We start from the raw sequence: 19,969 nt of genomic DNA, 5'->3' as shown, positions 1-19,969 counted from the left end.
TTTACTTAATTGATGATCGTAACTGCTGATGGCAGCAGCAGAATATATTCTGAAGTTTACAGTATAGGCTAGTACTCTAGTATAAGCAAATGCCTCCAGATCTATTGGATGGTGCTTCATCATACAGTAAGAACATTACCTAAAACCTATTGCCATAGGAACTAATTAGGGATGCTCCGATTTATCGGCCACCGATTTAAATCGGTCGATTTCACTCCAAATGACTCGATCGGTGATCGGCAAAAATGGCCGATCGCAAAAAACGATTATTTTTTATTTTTTCCCCCCCTGGGGAAGACAGATAACTGAACAGAAAACATAGGAGGACGTAACAGTATGTAAACCATGAAGGCCACGTTTATGATGTCTTTTATACAGCCATATCGACTGACTTGGGCTTCAGGCCCTAACTGGGTGATAGGCCAGACCTTTACTATGCCATAAAAATGGGTCTGCGTTTGCTTGGTGCCTAATGGATCAAAACTTTTGTCTAAAAAGCAAAAAATATTTAGGCTATCCAGTCAGTTATGTATTTTTTTTTAAATCGGTATCGGTATCGGTTGATCTTGAGGAAACAAATCGGTGATCGGTATCGGACCCAAAAATCCAGATCGGAGCATCCCTAGAACTAATTTTTCTGAGCCAAAAGGTGGAAAAGTCTTGACTGGCCAAGTCAATCTTCAGATTTAAAGGAGACTTATTATGCTCTTTTTCCACAAGTTAATGTAGGTCTCTGGGGTCCCCAAAACCTGTCATTTAAGTTTTTTGCTGAAAATACCACTCACAGGCTGTTTCACAGGTCGGGAAATCATCAGCGGTTTTCTGCGGATTCGCTATGTGTGCTCAGGAGAGTGTGGTTGACTTTATTTTTTGGGCATTTAACAGAAGCCTTCATGCAAATTGATTTACAATAAATAGGCCCTACTACATCTGTATAAAGGTTTTTGCACACTGATGCGTTTTTTTCGTATGCGTATTTTTAAATCAGTCTGGAAAAAAACGTTACGCATAGAGAGACCTTGTACACTGACCTCCGATGCATTTTATGAAAACCAAATGCTAGACTACATCAGGGGGAAAAAGCCCTTTCAACTGTCCCCGGTTGTGAAGAAAATAGCTTTAATGTTTTGGAAATTATCCATGGCCGACAACTATATGATTATTTTTTAACAAAAATGTTAACTTATTTTCCATGAACAAAATCGTTTGAGAAACCAAACTTTCCTCATTCTTGAGGATGATTTTGTGCTCCTGTCACTTCTCGAGAATAGAAAAAGAAACAGCTATAACCATGCTGAATGATGTACCTATATGATGCATTGGCAGTCTGTGACAGTGTGTGCACCTGCCCGGAACCTGCCCTTCTGCCTGAATTTGAGGATGCTACCCAAATGAATGTGATTGTTTAGTGCAGTACGCTTTCGTGGTATTATATTGTGTGAATTATCATCTGTATGTTGTTTTTCTTTCTCTCGACTAACCGCCGAGATACGTTTTTTGCCAAGCCATTTCCCTCTTTATTGCCCTTTTTTATTTCTTATTTTTCGTCTTCATAAAGCTCCATAAGCAGAGCGCTGTGCTGTCATTTTCTAATCATAGTATCTTTTCGACAATCGGCTGTTCTGGGCTGCTTATTACTCCACACACGTGCCCAAAGCCAGCATTTCCAAGCGAGAACTGAGTTATCATTGACGAGTAGGGATGGGACGATACACTCAACTCACGATACGATGCACCTCTCGATACAGGGGTTCACTATACGATACAGTCACGATACAATATCATAAATAAAACAAGATCAGTGTTTCCCCTAGGTTTGCTGCCTTGGGGGGGTGGCCAGCGTCATGTCCAGGGGGTGCCCTGTGAACCATCGGTTCTCAAGGCTACTTACTTATGTGGTCTTGACTACCTGTCCACTTTCTCACCTGGTTCTTGCTGTCTCTCTCTGGTGTGCCGACACCATCCTGCTCTCTCTCCTTCACTCCCTCTCTATCCTCCTCTCTCCCTCTTTTGCTGTCAACCAAAAGGCAAACATAACAACCAGAGTATTTCTAATCTAATAAGAGGTATAAATTGATCCATAACAAATTAATAACATAATTATAATTGAATATTGGATTGCTGTCGGCAATGCAGTCAGATAATGTCATTTTGACTTTACTCTCCAACTATAAAAAACAGACATTTCCAATGCTTCAATCCACTGTCCATGTACTGTAAATATGCCATTACCATAAAGCCCAATTCTAGCAGAATAAGAAAGATTGTATATCTACTATAAGTAAAATAATAAAGTGCATCCAGTTAGCTCTTTAGCTGGCAAGTGTGCATCAGACTAGCTCATCTCATCACCTCTGAGCTAGCTAGCTAGCTAGTTCTTTGACTATTTACACCATGGAATTATAGTCACACACTTTCTAGTCACAATAATAACGACCAATTTTAACCAACTTTCTCTGTCAGAACACTCAGCAATTATATTTGCTAACATTTCAACTTTCTTACTTTCCATCTGCAGACATCTCACCCAGCAAAAACTCTCTCGCGTCGCGCGCACACACTCACGCAAAATCGTGTATTAGGTCTGGTTAAGTGAGACTACTGGCGGACTTATACAACGAGCCTATGGGCTTGCCACTCGCCAGATTCGGGTTGGGTGCATTTAACGCGGATATTTTAGCCTGCTTGTCAGATGTTTGGTGTCTACGTCCGTAATAATTCGTCTTTATTACGGACGCCTCCCCCCACCTCCCCAAGAAGTGTAGCTAATGGAAAATAAAACACTGTTTATTTCGTGATCCATTTTTCTGCAACACGATGCGTATCGTCACGTTTTTGTATCGCGATATATCAAATCAAATCAAACCAAATTTTATTTGTATAGCGCATTTCTTACAAGATGCAACTCAATGCGCTTCACATAATAAACATTCTCAGTCAATCAGTCAATCAATACTGACAGAGCCGCAAGCAGGGAAAAGTAAAAACCTGTACACTATGTAGCCAGGAAAATTCCCTTGCAGCCCTCTACACATAGAGCGACTACTAGCCAGTTTGCCTACCACAGAGATTAAAGCAAAAAAAAATCTCCTGACTGAAAAAAAAAATCAGGCCAAATCGGGGCCGGTGGCTTTCCGTGCGCAAAGCACGCGTGCGTACGTTCTAATGCTTTGACTTTTCTTTCGAAAAATTTGAATACATTTCCGCGTTGTCGAAAATCAACGACACATCGCTAGTCAACTAACACGGCTTGTTTTGTGAGCCTGCTAACAATGTAAAGTAGTCTTCTAGTTAACTAGGTAACAATGTAAAGTAGTGTTCTAGTTAACTAGGTAGCAGTCCAATCCATTTCGCTGCAGTATTTTGGCTTGACTAGCGAGTTTGTGTTGTGATTCTCAACAACGTTGAAACGTAGTTTCACCCTTTTCCATAGTTTTGAATAATAAATGTGTGGACTGACGATGTAGCGCAGCCTAACGTATTCAAATAATTATTTAACAAAGTTTTATTCTGATAATTATTCCCCCTCCTCCCAGACTTACAAGGTCACACTATTATTGGATTGGTTGTTTGCGTGCCGGGTGAAGTTAGCTAAACATTTAACCTTCTAGCTAGCAAGAGAAACATAATGTCACTCTCCAAAGGTCTAAAGAGGAAAGTTGACGGTGAAAACAGGGCATTTAAAGAGGAATGGACAGCGAACTATGCGTTCATCCTACCTGGTTTCATCAATGCAAAGCCGTTGTGAGACTCACATTTTACGTGCTCACAATGTTCCCTTTCTATACATGCGAGTCGTCCTTTTCGTCAATGAATGTGATAAAGACGCACTAGAGGAATCGATTGGTGCATAAAAACCTTGAGAACTGCCGGATTAAAGTGACGTCCATAATAATAATAAATCATAATAATACATTAGATTTATAGCGCTTTTCTAGACACTCAAAGACGTCCATATCACCAGATAGCCAACAAATAGTGACCGATGGGAGATGCCAGTTTTCTCGTTAAGTGAGATTTAAATAGCCTAATATTATTTTTTCTATTGGCTCATTGTAATTATTAGTAATTATTATCCCTAGTAATGTAGCGTGTTTGCTCTGTCGTTTCAGGAGCATATAGGCTAAGCGGATTCAGTTTTTTTTTTTTTTTGCGCCGATTTTGTTGTCAATGTTTTTCATAAAATTCAACTGCATTTGCTTTGTTACTGTTCACATGTGTGGTGCAGTCACATTCACATAGCCTATAAGTAAACATTAAGTTTGAATAATTTACTGAGCTGGCGTTACTTTTCAAACCACACACCGTATGTCGGCTATTTCAGCACCACGCGCCATGTCCACCTACTTATCACTATGAGGGGTTCAGCGTCAGTGCACCCCGCTCTGTTACTGTCGCATAGTTGTAGCCAATAAAGGCCTATATGTAGGCTATATAGGCTATTATATATCATTTATATACCTAATAACTAGGGGTGTAAATCACCAGCTTCATCACGATACGATATTATACCGATTTGTTTGTATGACGATACAATGTTTGACGATTTCACAATGTCAGTCACGATACGATTTCGATTCGATTCGATTCAAGATCGATATGACGATATGATCGATATGACGCGATATCATATGCCAATCTAACACAATTATCAATTGTAATAAGTGGTAATTAACATACAGCTCATTAACACACACACACACACACACACACACACACACACACACAGGTTCAGAGAGACATCCAGTCACACACGCACACACACACACACACGTCCACACACGTGTCACACACGTCCAGCAGGTCTGATATTGGTCTGACTGGATTCGCCTCGAAGAGTAGATGTTAAAAAATATCTTTGGTGTCCAAAACGGTCAATGTATTCGCCCATTAGACTCCCGTTAGACGCACTCTCATTAGACGCACTCACACAAGCCGAACATTTCCGAAGATCACCGGAGATTGCCGAACGCGAGAGGAGGAGGAGCCGAGAAGTGGAGCCGAGCCAGTAGACCAGGGGTATTCAATTACAAATTCAGTTGGGCCAGATTTGAAAACCAAGAAATTTTGCTGGGCCAGACATTTTCAGCGACCAGTAGCCTAGGCACCAGGTAATGACACATTTCAAACCAACACAAATGAATGTAGGCCTAATGAAATACAAGCAGTTTATTTATAGTTTTCCTTTTAAATTAGGTAACATCTGACACAGGCACGTCAAAAAGACTTGACTGAACACAATAAAAGAGCTGTAATTGAACAGAACCTAATAGCAATACTTTTTTCACTTTCTAGGTAAAACAACAACATTTTGGTCTCAACTGACCCATGCACATCTTAAAGTGCATAAAAAAGTGTACAGTAGTATACCAATAAAAAAAAAGTCCTTTTGTAAAATAAACATTTTGGTCATAGCTGAACACAATAAAAAAGCTGTAATTGAACAGAACCTAATATCAATACTTTTTTCATTTTTTAGGTATAACAACAACATTTTGGTCTCAACTTGACCCATGCACATCTCAAAGTGCATAAAAAAGTGTACATATACCAATAAAAAAAAAGTCCTTTTGTAAAATAAACATTTTGGTCATAGCTGACCCAGGCACATCACAAAGTGCTTTTAACTGAATGAAAATAACCATCAATGCCTTGAGTGCACAATTAAACAAGTTACAGTTACAGTTAAACAATAACATTGAATCTAATCTAATCTAATCTTACCCCGCTGACTTTCTTAGTGTGAGAAGTGACATTTTTTATTCTGAACAAGAGCAGTGACATTTGGCTCATAAGATGTCAATGCAATCCGAAGGCATTGGTGAAGAGTACTGTTAGTCAGGGAACAACGAGAGCTGCTTTTTATTGTGTTCATGTGTGAAAAGCTTGCTTCACAGGTGTATGTTGATCCAAACATACTGAGCACATGGATTGCTACTTTCTTAATGTTAGGGAACTGGTGCACGTTGACATCACTCCAAAACTTCGCAGGTCCATTAGTGCGAAGCTCCTGTGCCATGGTTAAGGATGACTGCATGTCAACAAGTTCAAGTACGAATTTCCCCTCGTCGATGGAAGGCACCACTCCCTTTCCTCTGGTGGATAAGTCCCCTTCTATTGCAGCAGTGAACGGGTCTCTGGCAAAGCCCATCACCTCTGCGGGCAGAGCAAGCCCATCCAGTCGACCAGCAAAGTTCTCTTTCAACCTCGCAATGAAATCAGTCATCACATCTGTGATTTGTGCCGGGGATGAGACGCATTTGCGGAGCGTTGGAAAATGCAGCATTCTGCCGGTGCACAAGTCGGCCGCGAAAAGGTCCAGTTTGATTTGAAACGCGCGCGTCTGTTCCACAAGATCAATCACAGTTTTGTCTCTGCCTTGTAGCCCCACATTTAGGTCATTCAGGTGTTTGAACATGTCGCTCAGAAAGCAGACATCAGCCATGAAGTTATCGTCCAGTATGCGATTCAAGTGTGTTTCTGCCTTCGTTTGCTTGCTGCGGAGGAGGAAAGTTGTAATCTCCTCTCTGAGATCACAGAAACGCTCCAGTGCCTTGCCTTTGGACAGCCACCTGACGTCGTTGTGCAAAAGCAGGTCGTGGTGCTCAGCAGACATTTCTGACAGCAGCTTGCGGAATAAGCGATGTTGGAGGCTCGAAGTGGAGCGAATAAAATTAATTGTAGCCATCACGTTGTCCATTGTTGTTTTAAGCTCCCCGCTGAGTTTTGCGCACAACACCGTCTGATGCACAATGCAGTGTAAGGATGTTATCTGAGGTGCAACAGCGGACCAGCGTGCTGTCAAACCATTTACTCTCCCTGTCATGGATGGAGCCCCATCCGTCACAAGCATTCCCACACGCTTCATATCTAGACCATTGTCTTTGAAAAATTCTGAAATGTTCTTAAAGACTATCTCGCCAGTTGTGTGTCCTTCTAACGGCAGTAAACCGAGCAATTCCTCTCGGAAGCATTTGCCGTCAAAAAAACGGACATATATGCACAATTGTGCGATATCGGTTCTGTCTGTGGACTCGTCTACTGCTATAGACATAACATCAGCTTTCTTCAGTTCTTTTAACAGTGTTTCAAACACATCTGTAGCAAGAATTTCAACCCTGCGAATGTTTGAAGTGTCTGACAGGGGAACGTTTTTAATAGCAGATGACACACTCGTTTTAATTTTGCTGTCAATTATCACTTCATCTATGACGGCCAGCATACAGTCTTTCATGGTTTCAGAATCAGTGAATGGCCTTTTCTTCTTTGCTAAGATCCAGGAAACACGAAGGGATGCTGCTGTACCTCTCTCTTGGGCTGTGCATGTCCGTACCATCGTTGTACAGCTCCGATTGTAGGATGCAATCAAACTCTGCACTTTTGCAGCCCTCTCCTGAGATCCCTCTGGAAAGTTGGCCCGGAAAGTCGGGTGTTTCTCGATGTGGTGCCTCCGAATATTGTAATCTTTAAGTACCGCAACGCACTCATTGCATATTAAACACATCGGTTTGGCATTTGGACTTTGTGGTAAAATAAACACGTATTTTTCAGTCCAGGCAGAGTTAAACCGACGGTTTTCATCGTCAATTTTGCGTTTCAGGGTGGAGAAAGTCGAAGACATTTTTGGAGTTGATATCGGACTTCTAGCTAGCCTGCCTACAGAATGTGAATATAACGCTCTAGCAACAGTCTACCCAATCAGGGCATTGTTTGTTAAAGTGTGTCTAGCAACGTTATATTAAACAATGCCCTGATTGGGTTGACTGTTCACACGCTCACACGTCACACCTTGCCACGCCCAATGCGTGATATTTGAGAGCCCTGGTGTTATATTCACGTTCTGTAGGCTACTATTGTATTGTAACGATCCTGTATGAGGCCCGTTAACAGCTCCACCAAGGGAGTTAACTCTCTTGGTCTAATGGTTAGCGCGGTCGTCGGTTATGCGGGAGATCGGGGTTCGATTCCCGCATGGGGCGAGTTACACTACCAAGTCTCCGTTCGCTACAGTATGAACACTCGCGAAATACGTTTTTCTCTGCTTTTATGGCTGGGCCAATCGGGGGTCGCGTCTGGGCCGCATGCGGCCCGTGGGCCGCTAATTGAATAGGCCTGATATAGGCTAAGGGAAATTGACCAAAGATCACAAAGCACAAGAATCATAAAAACTCAAACTCAAAACCCCAATCTGCTCCTAGTTTGCCTCATGCAAAATTAAAACGTTCTTCATTGTCTGCAACCGGTGTGGGAAGGATCCCAAGAATCCATCTAGGGACACCACATTGTGTCAGTGTGTCAGTGTGCTTTCATATTTAAGATAAATCCATTGATGTCTTTTGTGTAGACGTGTGTAACATGTATGTCATAATTCTCCATGGAAGCTACTTGCACTCTGTATTTGTGTGATTTGCAGACTTTGCTTTCCCCACAATGAAGTCTTAATTTATAGGAGCATGAGATGAGGATGTTGGTGCAGATAATGATGCAGTGGCTTGTAAATACTACTGTATGATTTCCTACAGTTTTCCAACTGCCCTGTGGAAAAACCCTTTTGGAACGCTTTTAAGTTCCTTGTAGAATCCTTTTGGGTTTCTAAAAGGGTTCTCTTACAGGGACACAGGGTAGTTAGGTTCTGTACTTTTCTTTTTAAACTGGTGTTTCTGTTACCAAATCTGTAACAGATGGAACCGTTTTAATCACTTATTAATTCATAAACTTAATTGATGCATTTGGTAGGGTTTTGGTAACAGAATGGCCCAGGCGACTGGGAAAGGATTCTTGAAGCCAAACCATTTCCTAAAAACTAAATATAAAAGTGTTGATATTAGTTGACCAGGATATATACTCAAACATTAATGAGGTTTGATGTTTTTCTAACCACCGTTGAATACTTTTTCTATAGTAGATGTTTTCTTAGGGGGTGTTCTCACTAGAACATTTGCTTCACTTGAAACGTGAGTTTAGGATAAAGTTTGCTTTGCTCTGCGTCGTTTGGAGCTGTGAGAACGCGCATTCGAAGTAACTCCCGGAGCAAACAGCCCACGGATGCTCCGCTTGAAAAGGGTGGTTTCGCTTCGGTTAGAAACGACGCATCCATCACTTTGCTTCGCTTCGCTTTTAGTGAGAACGCTGCTCGAGGCAGTCCATAGGAAAACAACAGCGCACGCGTGTTTATCTGGATAAGAGCGGGACAACGGGCAATTCTCAAATGTTCTGACCAATCAACTACCACGTCTGTTGCTTCGATGTTACTTCGTTTACATGAAGGGCTGTGAGAACACAAATCAGAGAAATAATTTATGCAACAATGTTGCGAACTCATCCACTTGCTCCGGGTCTCGATTCAGACTTTCATGTGAGAACATGACCTGAGATGCTTTTTCATATCCAGAAAGCAGTGATGGGACTCTTTAATTTGACACCCAATTTGATATGCTCTGATACATGGAACTGCCCCTGATCAAATCTTTCCTGTTAGAGTATGTCATAATTAGTAGTAACTTTCAAAACAATGTGCAGGGTCAATGTTGTCGATCGGTAGCCACTTGGAATTATTCCACGAACGTTAGTATATCGGCGATAAAAATAAATGCCGCGATCAGGCAACTCGAGATTGGAATTCAAGCCTCAGGTGATTCCTCGAACGAGGATCAGGCTTGTGTCATGAGTGTTCACAGAACACCGGCTTAGAAATCCTCGATATGGGCGCGTGCACGAAGACATAAAGAGCCTCGAAGAGTCGAACTGTCGAAATGAAGATTGATCTTTATGAAGATGAAATATAAGATGTAAAATAGTGTAATACTGCCACAATTAACAAGGCGAGGGAAATGGTTTGGCAAGAAATTGCTGACCGATTAAATGCGTAGGTCATACTAGCCCCAGTTATTGTTATATGTTCATATTTTAATAAATGAATATTTACTACTGTGGTGATATCAGCAGCAGGCAACAAACCATCAAATCGTCACGATGGCCTAGTGGTATTGACCGCTGCCATGGTATTTATTCGTCATTTTAAGACGGTGGTTCAAATCCCTCTTCAAATCCACTTTTTACTGCATTTCGTTGTTTGAATCTAATCTAAAATCTCATCAAAAAAAGTAAAATAGGCTATAAAATGATGGTGCAGGCTAATTTACAAGAACTGACACGATTACAATGGTGTTTGAAGCCTTTCTGAGTAAATTATGTTCTTCTAACTGGACCCTGGATTTGGCATAGAATTTTTTTTCTTATGATTACTGATGGATAGATGATTCACTTAGACAGATATACTGTATATATTGTAAATCGATTTGCATGAAGGCTTCGGTTAAATGTAAAAAAATAAAATTATATTAAATCAAGTCTCGAACCCACAGCCTTCAGAACTCTAGCTGGCTGCCTTAACCCCTGCGCCAGCCACACCGCTGTAATGATGGCAATATCAAGTTATCTATCTATCGATCGATCACAAAATATCAAATTATCTAAATATTATTATTAAAACTAATATTTCCTAAAAGACACTTGAGGAACTGTCGTTCGGGATGTAGTTTCCGCCTGTGAGAGATTTTTTGACGCACGCATTACCTAAACCAGCCTGTAAGTCTGCTCGCGACCAGAATTACTCAGAAGGATTGGTTGCATAGCAACACAGCAGCGAATTATTTGAGCCACATTGATGGAACCGACCGCAAGCTTAAATTAGCGCCCGGATCTGATTTAAACCTGGATCTGAGTTAATCGCGCATAGTGGAACAGGGATTCAAATTCTCTGGAAATTGCCAATTATACCTTGTTGCCAGCGGGACTCAAGCCCCGGAGACTAGTTGGCTGTGATTGGCTAATTACACAAATCAATAGTGTAATCAGGGTTGGTGGTAGGTAGGGCTGGGCAAACGATCAAATTTTTTTTTCCGATAATCGTAACGAATTAACGATCAATTATCGATTAATAGGGATGCTCCGATTTATCGGCCACCGATTTAAATCGGCCGATTTCACTCCAAATGACTCGATCGGTGATCGGCAAAAAGGGCCGATCGCAAAAACCGTTTTTTTTTTTTTTTTTTTTTCCCCTGGGGAAGACAGATAACTGAACAGAAAACATAGGAGGATGTAACAGTATGTAAATCATGAAGGCCACGTTTATGATGTCTTTTATACAGCCATATCACTGACTTGGGCTTCAGGCCCTAACTGGGTGATAGGCCAGACTTTTACTATGCCATAAAAATGGGTCTGCGTTTGCTTGGTGCCTAATGGATCAAAACTTTTGTCTAAAAAGCAAAAAATATGTAGGCTATCCAGTCAGTAGGCCTACAGTTATGTATTTAAAAAAAAAAACGGTATCGGTATCGGTTGATCTTGAGGAAAAATATCGGTGATCGGTATCGGCCCCAAAAATCCAGATCGGAGCATCCCTATCGATTAATCAATAAGCTTTTTTTTCATAAAAAAAAAAAAAAAAAAAAAACTAGGGCAGAAATAACAAGCATGTTTTCCTTGGGGAAAAAACTTTATTTGTGTTGCTATTGCAGAATTGCACAATGCACACATTCATTCATTCACATTAACTAGACACTACAGTCAGATAACAATCCTCTTAAACAAGGCAGTGAGTAGCCTAAATTGTTTAACTTAAAAACACATTTTACATTATAAATAAAAATATAGAAAATAAGTAACTCACCATAGGAGCAGTAAAAAAACAGTTACTCACAAATAGGAGGATGACTGAAAACGTTAATGTCCTTAAGAGCGTCCAGCTAAACTTAAATTTAAACTCCAGCGAGAGACTGTAGGCGGCAGGCCTACTGGTTCTTGTTCAAAAAGATGATCATGTTAACATGTTCAGGGGTGAGAGACGAACGCAAAACGAACGCAAAACCTCCCGCGTATAAGATGAGGCATGATGGAGGGCTGAGAAGTACAAGGTAGCGAAGGAGCAGTCAGGGTCGGGTGTACGGTTTGCAGGTGGTATTTCATCGGGGTCGTCGTCGTATTATATGTATAGGTCACTGCGCAGTGTTTGCAATGAACGAGGTCGCCTTTCAGATCAAAATGCTCCCACACCAAGCTTCGTTTCGCTCGCTTCGCCATTTTCCAAGCAGTGTGTGTTTCCAACAGCTGATTAATCAATGAAACATGCAAGGTGCCTTTCAGGAAGTAGTGGAGATCGTGCACCTATTACTGGAGGTCAGGTTACACTAACGTACGGAAACTTCCGTCATGCAGTACTGCGTTGCGAAATTCAATGCGAAGGCAAATGCAAAGTTCATTTCTCACACATAACGTGGACAAACTAATTTCCATGATTATTATTATTATTTTAAAAAAATATATATATATATATATATATATATTAACGATTATCGAGCAAAATATTTTGTGATCGACCAAGACCTTATCGATCAATTAATCGATCATCGATCATTGATGCCCACCCCTAGTGGTAGGGTCCCCAGTCCCCAGGTGAGTCTCACACGATTGGCTCTCCCATACAAGCCTCCGGGGACAATGGGGAAGGGAGCCATGACCACTGCAGATAATTGTTTACTAAAGGCCTTTTTCCCTCCTCCTAGCAACGGCCCCGGCAAGCTCCCAAGTCAGTTGTGGTTAACGGGTTAGCCATGGATTTGTGCTGTTTGCTGGTCCTAACCAAGGCCCTAACCTTAATCACTATCGAGGAGCATGAGAGGGGGAAAAGGAATTTAGTAGAGAGAGATATAGAGGGGGAAAAAAAAACTAAAAGAGAGAAAATTGAGAGAGGATGGGAACAGATCATTGAAATGAGAGAAACTGGCAATAAAAAAGAATCACCACAGCTCCTGTGACTTTCAAGCTTAATGGAACCATTGTACACGGTCAGCCACGGCCTTGTGTTGATAGAAGAAACTACAGATGCACTGATCCGATATTGAGCATCGGTATCGGGCCGATGTTGCCAATATAACCAATCCGAACTGCTATTTACCAAACTGTCAAAAAAACTTGCCAAACATGCGTCGTCAACTGATGGCTGCACAGCTGAGATGACACACACAGGGCGTTCACACTGGCAAAGAACCGTGCCGGTTCGTGTTCGCGAACCAAGTCTGGAACCGGCCGGCGCGTTCAGACCGAAACTCAATTGGTTCGGAGCCTGAAAAGTTGGTTCGCAGCGGGAACCAGAAAATAGTGGTTCTCAAGCGCAAACCAAAACGTAGAACAGTCACGTCGTCAGTGGGTCATATTCTAGGCTGCAGAGACCAGCAAGAAGGAAGTAGACAAAATGTAATCTAATCTAAACATTAGTGATCAAAAACAATATCAAAAGTTTCATTATTCTCCTTCCATCTTCCTCACATGCTCAGCAAACACACACACACGAACGCGAATTTCGTAAGCCATTTCTATTCCAGTAATGGAGCAGCTGATTAGTAAGAGAACGCGTGTAGAAAGTGTCTTTTGTTTTGTTTCATAGAAAATAGTGGTTATTTCAGATACTGTAGTGGAAGATATTATCCTCATTTCCAGTGAAGTAGCTGCCATCTAGTTGTGACATTTTTGTTTATCCCGCCCCTTCATCACCCAGCGTTGATGACGTGGATGGTTCTAGTTACACTGGTATGAAAGCGGGCTGGTTCGCCAGACAGCACCAACGTTTGGAGGTTCCCGAACGCGAATGCGAACCGGCACGGTTCTTTGCCGGTGTGAAAGCCTTAATAGTGACCACAATAACAACCATGGCTGTGTCTTAATCCAAATGTACAGTAGCTGCCTGCTGCCTCTCAAGTCATTATCCTTCCAAGGCATCATTTTTGTCTGAAGGTAACTGAAGATAGGCTATATCTTATTTGAGACAGATTCAAAGGGTAGCTGCTACATCATATGCGTTCACGCTTTACACATGGAAATGACGTGATTGTAGTTGCAAGGCTTAAAACCATTCTAACCATTTCACTAAGTTTTAAAGGCTAAATCATAATAACTTTTCATGCCTTGAATGATAAGGTGGTTAGAGCTTTCAGTTTGAGAGTTGTGAGCTCCTTACAAATGCACCAACCATAAACTCACTGGCTGTTTTTCATTACAGTTCAGCTAAAGTCAAGCTGATAAACTCATTAGCTGGACTGTGAACACAGCCAGCCAGTTAGCTAAGTGATTTGTTTAATGTCAGACAAAAAGTATTTATTTGAGCCGCAGTGCGAGTGTCCGCAGTGAGTTAGCCGTTACCTCAAAAGTAGTGGTCCACTAACCAGTCTTCAGTAATACTCTGAGTGAAACTGGTTCTTTCTCATTGTTTAGACACAACTTCTTCATGATTAGAAAGCTGAGATTATCATCTTTTCAACAGCCATCAGAACTCAAAATATGTTTAAGGGCACAAGCGACTAAAAATAACAAAACAAGTCACACTTATTTCAGAAAATAGTGGAAGAAATCATAATTTTCACTGCTCTCCGCCTTAGTCTGCGGTCTGGAATTAGTAGGCTAATTGAAAGAAAGTATGCCAGCAAAGCATATCCACACACAGCTTGTATAACTGTTTAACAGACGCTTTTATCAGATATGTACTCGGTATTGGCCGATACTCAAAGTTCAGTACTGAACAAATTGCTTCAGTTGGTAAAAGTAGTCACTTGAGTGAAACATCTGACAAACTCCAGACATCGAACATGGTGTTAATTAATGTGCTGTGCGTAATGTAACTAAGCAGATCATTATTTTAATGCACTCCAGATACACAAATGCATGGGCCTGCACAAATTACCGGATGGTTTTAACATATTGATGTGGTTCCAGTAATGTTTTCACCTAGCACCTAACCAGATGAGAGTTTGGGGATTTACAACAAAAAAAAGGTTTTAAAAGGTTCAATCGGTATCAGGGCTGATGAAGATTTTCTGGATAGTTGAAAAAAGTGAGATGGGTTGGTTGATGAGTTGACTGGATGTATGAATGGTTAGATGAAAGAGAGGAGAGAAGGAGAAGTGAGGATGGATAGATGACAGAAAGGAAGGTATAGAAAGATATAATAAACAGAATAAACAGAATTACGAGGTTAGCCTAATCAGTATGGGCTATACTGAATGAAGCAGTAGTGACTCGTGAAAGGATAAGTCAGAAGCATCTTAAAAGTCATCCTTGATATTGCACTGTTCTGTGCCAAACAAGAAATCTCTCTAAGTGGACACAGGGAAACCCAGGACGATCTTAATAGAGGTAACTTTCTAGAATGATTTGAATTTATGTGTAAATATGATCCGGAGATCGAAACTCGTCTCGACAAGCTGCCCAAAAATGCGACCCTAACCAGCCCTGAAATGCAAAACGAGTTGCTGGAGTCAGCAGCCTCCTTATATGCGAAAAATAAAAACTGAGGTCTGTGAGACACCGGGTACATATTATGCTCGCATGGCAGATGAATATAAAGCAGAGCGCATATGTCTAATTGAGTCAACTCGTAATATGCTTATCACCAAGTTCTCCCATACTGTGCTTATGGACTAGTATAGTATCAACGGTAATCAAGTGCTTTAGTTGGCGAGCGCAGTTGGTGATGGTAAGCACTCAATACGAGTTGACTCGCTGGAACAAGACAGGCGCGCCTCCGTCCCACATGTATTTATCATCATATTCAATATAAAAAATAGGTATGATATGGCAGATGTGTGGTACATGGCATTCCCACGCCCCCGTCCCGCTCCAGTTCTGCATTGAATGCACAATGATTCAAGTAGATCGCGCAACCAGGGAATTGCTGACGTGTGAAAGGGGGCAACACAGGAATCTACCGGCATTTGGCTCAAGTGTGAACGGCGAAAATGCCCGGTCGGCACAGCTTGGGATTCCATGGAAATTATAGGGAACTATGTGTGAAAGAGGCTGAAGGATGCGTCCAAGCGCGAACTCGTTGCTGTTTGTGTGAGATACATTCACGCAGGGAAAATAAAATAAAAAATAGTAACATAACGATGCTTGGCAATGGGCATTATTATTATAGGCCTACCTTAAAGGCATTTTCCCCCCTGGAAAAAGCTGGCCCACCCTATTTTATACAGGACCACCCTAAAGTACATTTCAGCCTACACTACTGTATGTTAGAAGGTCATAGATAGATAGATAGATAGATAGATAGATAGATAGAGGGAAATGTAGGGATGTGTCCCTCTTTTCTTGTAATGTAATGAAAACATACTTGCAATTGTTTTTGCAATGTAGATAAGCTAGGTTGCTCTGTCTTGGTTGACACAAAACCCAGTGGTGAAATTAAAACTTGTGTCGCCTTGCTGTTAACAGTGCCGACTGTAATAGTTTAGCCTCACGCATACAGCTTTGAAGCAGGTGGACAAACCTGCAGAAATATTATGACCCTGCATTGGTTCACTTAAATGACCTAGCTTACTACCTGACCTGACCTCAAACACATCACAGAGGAAGGACTACCAGCATTACAGGTTACTTGCTCATAATCAACAAATGCAATGGGCTACCAGTTTTCATTGATTCAAAGACATAATAGCTGCCATGTAAAATTATACTGATGATAAGAAATAGAAAAGCCGTGATTTAGTCACGACAGTCTCTGTTTTCTACGCTTGATACACACACTGCGCCTCCAGCTAAACTCACAGTTGGGTCACAAAAACCAGATGATATTATAGTTGTTGTTTTTTCAAGTAATATCTTGAATAAGAAAATGTTGATATCGCCCAACCCTATTGCGTTCCAATTCTCTACCTTTCTTGTCCTTAAAGTGTGCACTTATTACTTCCTCATGGATTTCAAAGCATTGGATTTGCCACCATATGTCTTACGCCAGGCCATTAAGAGCGAGGGAATTTGTGTGTAAAACTGTCTAATATGTGGTTTGTACAAAACCAGAGTCTCTCATCCTAAGACTTCAGCAATGACCATACAGTATGATATCACAACACATCAACTGACACCAACCGAGTCCAAATAATATGAAGCAGGGAGCAACAGAGCCCAACCATCTGAAGTAAATGGTAGGGGAAACACTGGTAGGCAGTACGGGCTGGTTGAATGCAGGCAGAGATGGCACTTTGACAGTCGGACAGTGCAGTCCATGCCAGCTTAGGGATGGGACTCACTGGGCATCTGGCCAGGGCTGACAGTCAGTCAATACTACACTGCATCTTTGTTGCTTCAGCAGTAATCTACGACACACACAGCTAGAGTAGCCTAGTGTAGCCTAGCGTAGCGTGAAATCTGGCACTGAAGTAGGTTACTGTATCAGCTGGCCACTGAGGGGATGACAGCGCGTTGGCCAAGAACACATCTCCTCACCTCTGTCATGAAGGGTGCAAGGCATGTTGAATAACATTTGACATGTCTCTGCTGCCTTGGGATGCCTTAGGTAATAAAACGTATGACCTAAGAAAATAAGCAAGGTTCACTTCTGAACAAAGACCGCTTTCATGAGTGAGGAAATCAGGTAGGAATAATGATGCTTTCTTAACCTCCCCCAAAAATGCCACTTTTTACAAAAGCAACATTAAGCAAATGTAAAATCTCCATAAAAGTGAGTATTTCCCCTGAAATGTCTGTACTCACAAGGGGAGAGGGGGAGAGATTTTGTTAACATTGAGCAATACATGTGCATATGAGTGGACTTTGCAACCCTATACACAGTTTTGTTACATTGTGAGGGCTTAATAGCCTTCTCATAATAGCCTGCACTTGACTTGGCTAATCCTTCTACCATCGGCTCACATCTCTCACCCAGGGAGGCACCGAAGGACCACCTGGCTCCCAGACAGCAGGAGAGGCAGGCGGGCTACAGCCATGGAGAAGGGGGGGTCAACTGCCACCTACGTGGAAAAGGGGTCACGACCGTCACCTTACATGCACTGCCTGGCTGGCATGGAGGGAAGCAAACATTTGGACTTAAAAGGCTCTTCTTAACGAGTGCTTTGGACGCTACGGATAAGGAACCGAACAGGTCGATTCAAAGTAGCCAAAGCAACACATACCCGTGGCTCAGTGAGATTATTTTCTGTCGTCCGCTTCATACGAAATGTGTTACAATGTGTCCATATTAGATGAATGTCCAAATGATAAAGCAATAGCCTACTATTGAGTGTCGCATTCTTTTACTGAGCCAATGTAGTCTTGTTTGTCAAGACAAGTACAGAACAGAGAATTAGAACTGTAACTCCAAAAAAGACCATTGTCAAGTGGAATACTGTCCAGACACTGACAACTGACAGTCTCGATTCTCCCAAACATGAAAACATTTGAAAAAAAGAGACCACTTACCGGCCATGCAAACTGGAAGGGGATAAATATTCTGCCAGCATCGTTGATTTTGTTGGCTTTATTTTTCGTATTTTGAAAAGAAAATATATTTCCACCGAGAACGTCGGTGGATCCTTGTCCATAGGTGCAGGCCCCGGTGGTGGTGACCTCTGTCTGGTACTCCTTCAGGCACGTCTTCAAGTAAGTATCGCACTCGTCTCTGGTGCAGCGGCGGTCCTGCAGGTCCCTGGTGCCGTCGCAACACTCCCCGTCCCACACCTCTCCGTTCACATTCTCTACCCTCATCAGCTGCAGCTCCAAATAGCCCGACGACTGCGCCACCTAAAAATAACATTAAAACGGACTAATCACCCGGCCAACACACAACGTATCCAGTAGACGTGCGTAAACAGTTAGTGGCCTATTGAATGGATTTGGTTGTTGTGTCCCAAATCGTTCATGGGTTTTGGGTTTGAGGTTGATAATAATGACCATGCTTTTGTTTCACCATGTAGCCCAGTGATTCTCAACCCTCTCCTCGGGGCGCCGCAGCCGCTCCACATATTTGATCTGTTCCACCACCAGCACACCTGATTCAACTAATCAAGTACAAACCATAATTGCTTTGTGCTTGATTAGTTGAATCAGGTGAGCTGGTGGTGGAACAGATCAAATATGTGGTGCGGCTGGGGCGCCCCGAGTAGGTGGTGGGCCGAACGCGTTTATCGCGAAGTTTATCTTTTTTCATCTACAGATTAAACGATCTCTTACATACGATATTAAGATATTAGAGGAGAGGGTTGAGAATCACTGATGTAGCCAACCTTTAGCACACAGGGTTTCGTTTCAATACCTAAATCTGACCACGGCCATTCATGATGTGCATCTGTAATTGGGGATTCACATCACATTGGAAATAATGAATGCCAATAAAACTTACAATCCCAGTATTTTAATTTAGCTAAATATACCAATAGACAAGTGCATGACAGCAAAATGGAGAGTAACAATTGTGCACACTTTAACCTTATCATGGTGAAATTGCATGATCACATGCTTCCACTGACTGCTGCGTAATTTAATATCGATGAACATGATCTGAATAGGTAATATTAGAGGGGAAATAAATCTATCCACGCCCACCAACTTTTGACAATCATTACTTCGATATTTATTCAATTTGTTCGCCGTAATACTTGAAATAAACATCTCTCTTACCTCCGTGCATATCGTAAACAGCAAGCATAGGCAATTCGTAATCCTTGTACAATTCCACATGCCTTCGATTAATCAGTATGTCAAAAAGCGATCAAAAACGGGAAATAGCCATTGACCGGCGGTACGGTCCTCAGCTGCACACATCAACAATTCGCAGGCGTCTTTTTCTCCAGCGTATATTTCCAACATTCATGCGTGTTTGCGCGGCGCGGTGCGGTGATGGTCCAGGAGACCAGTAAGATACTCCACAGACTGATCTGTTCACAGCTAAGAGAGTGTGTCACTGAGATGACTCCGGCTACAGCACACAGATCAGCACGCCTGAGGACGGCTCTTTGATTGGCAGCTCCATAGACCAATCACAAATCCGCCTGCTTGCATTGGGCGACAGCCATCTGTGAGCCAACCAAAGGAACTGGGGGCGGAGAATCTCCCAAAACTTGAATTGCATATGCACTTCTTTAAAATGTATAATATAAAAACTAATATATTATATACATATATATACGGGGAAATTATC

At 41.9% G+C, this 19,969-nt stretch overlaps 1 protein-coding gene across 1 annotated transcript in view; it reads right to left on the bottom strand.

The window, feature by feature from the left end:
- jag2b (jagged canonical Notch ligand 2b) overlaps positions 1–19,509 on the bottom strand; it is a gene marked incomplete at both ends in the record, with an annotated part of 80,540 nt that extends 61,031 nt beyond the window's left edge. The window contains 2 exons of the mRNA XM_080524141.1: positions 18,253–18,573; positions 19,450–19,509. Of these exons, the coding sequence (XP_080380267.1) occupies positions 18,253–18,573; positions 19,450–19,509 (381 nt within the window). The remainder of the gene's footprint in view (positions 1–18,252; positions 18,574–19,449) is intronic.
- Positions 19,510–19,969: the final 460 nt, after the last annotated feature.

The sequence above is a fragment of the Nansenia antarctica genome (assembly GCF_963989245.1).
Source record: "Nansenia antarctica genome assembly, chromosome: 1".
In the NCBI taxonomy this organism is placed as follows: domain Eukaryota; kingdom Metazoa; phylum Chordata; class Actinopteri; order Argentiniformes; family Microstomatidae; genus Nansenia; species Nansenia antarctica.
Note: the sequence above shows the minus strand (reverse complement) of the source record. Positions and strands in the feature narration are given on the sequence as shown.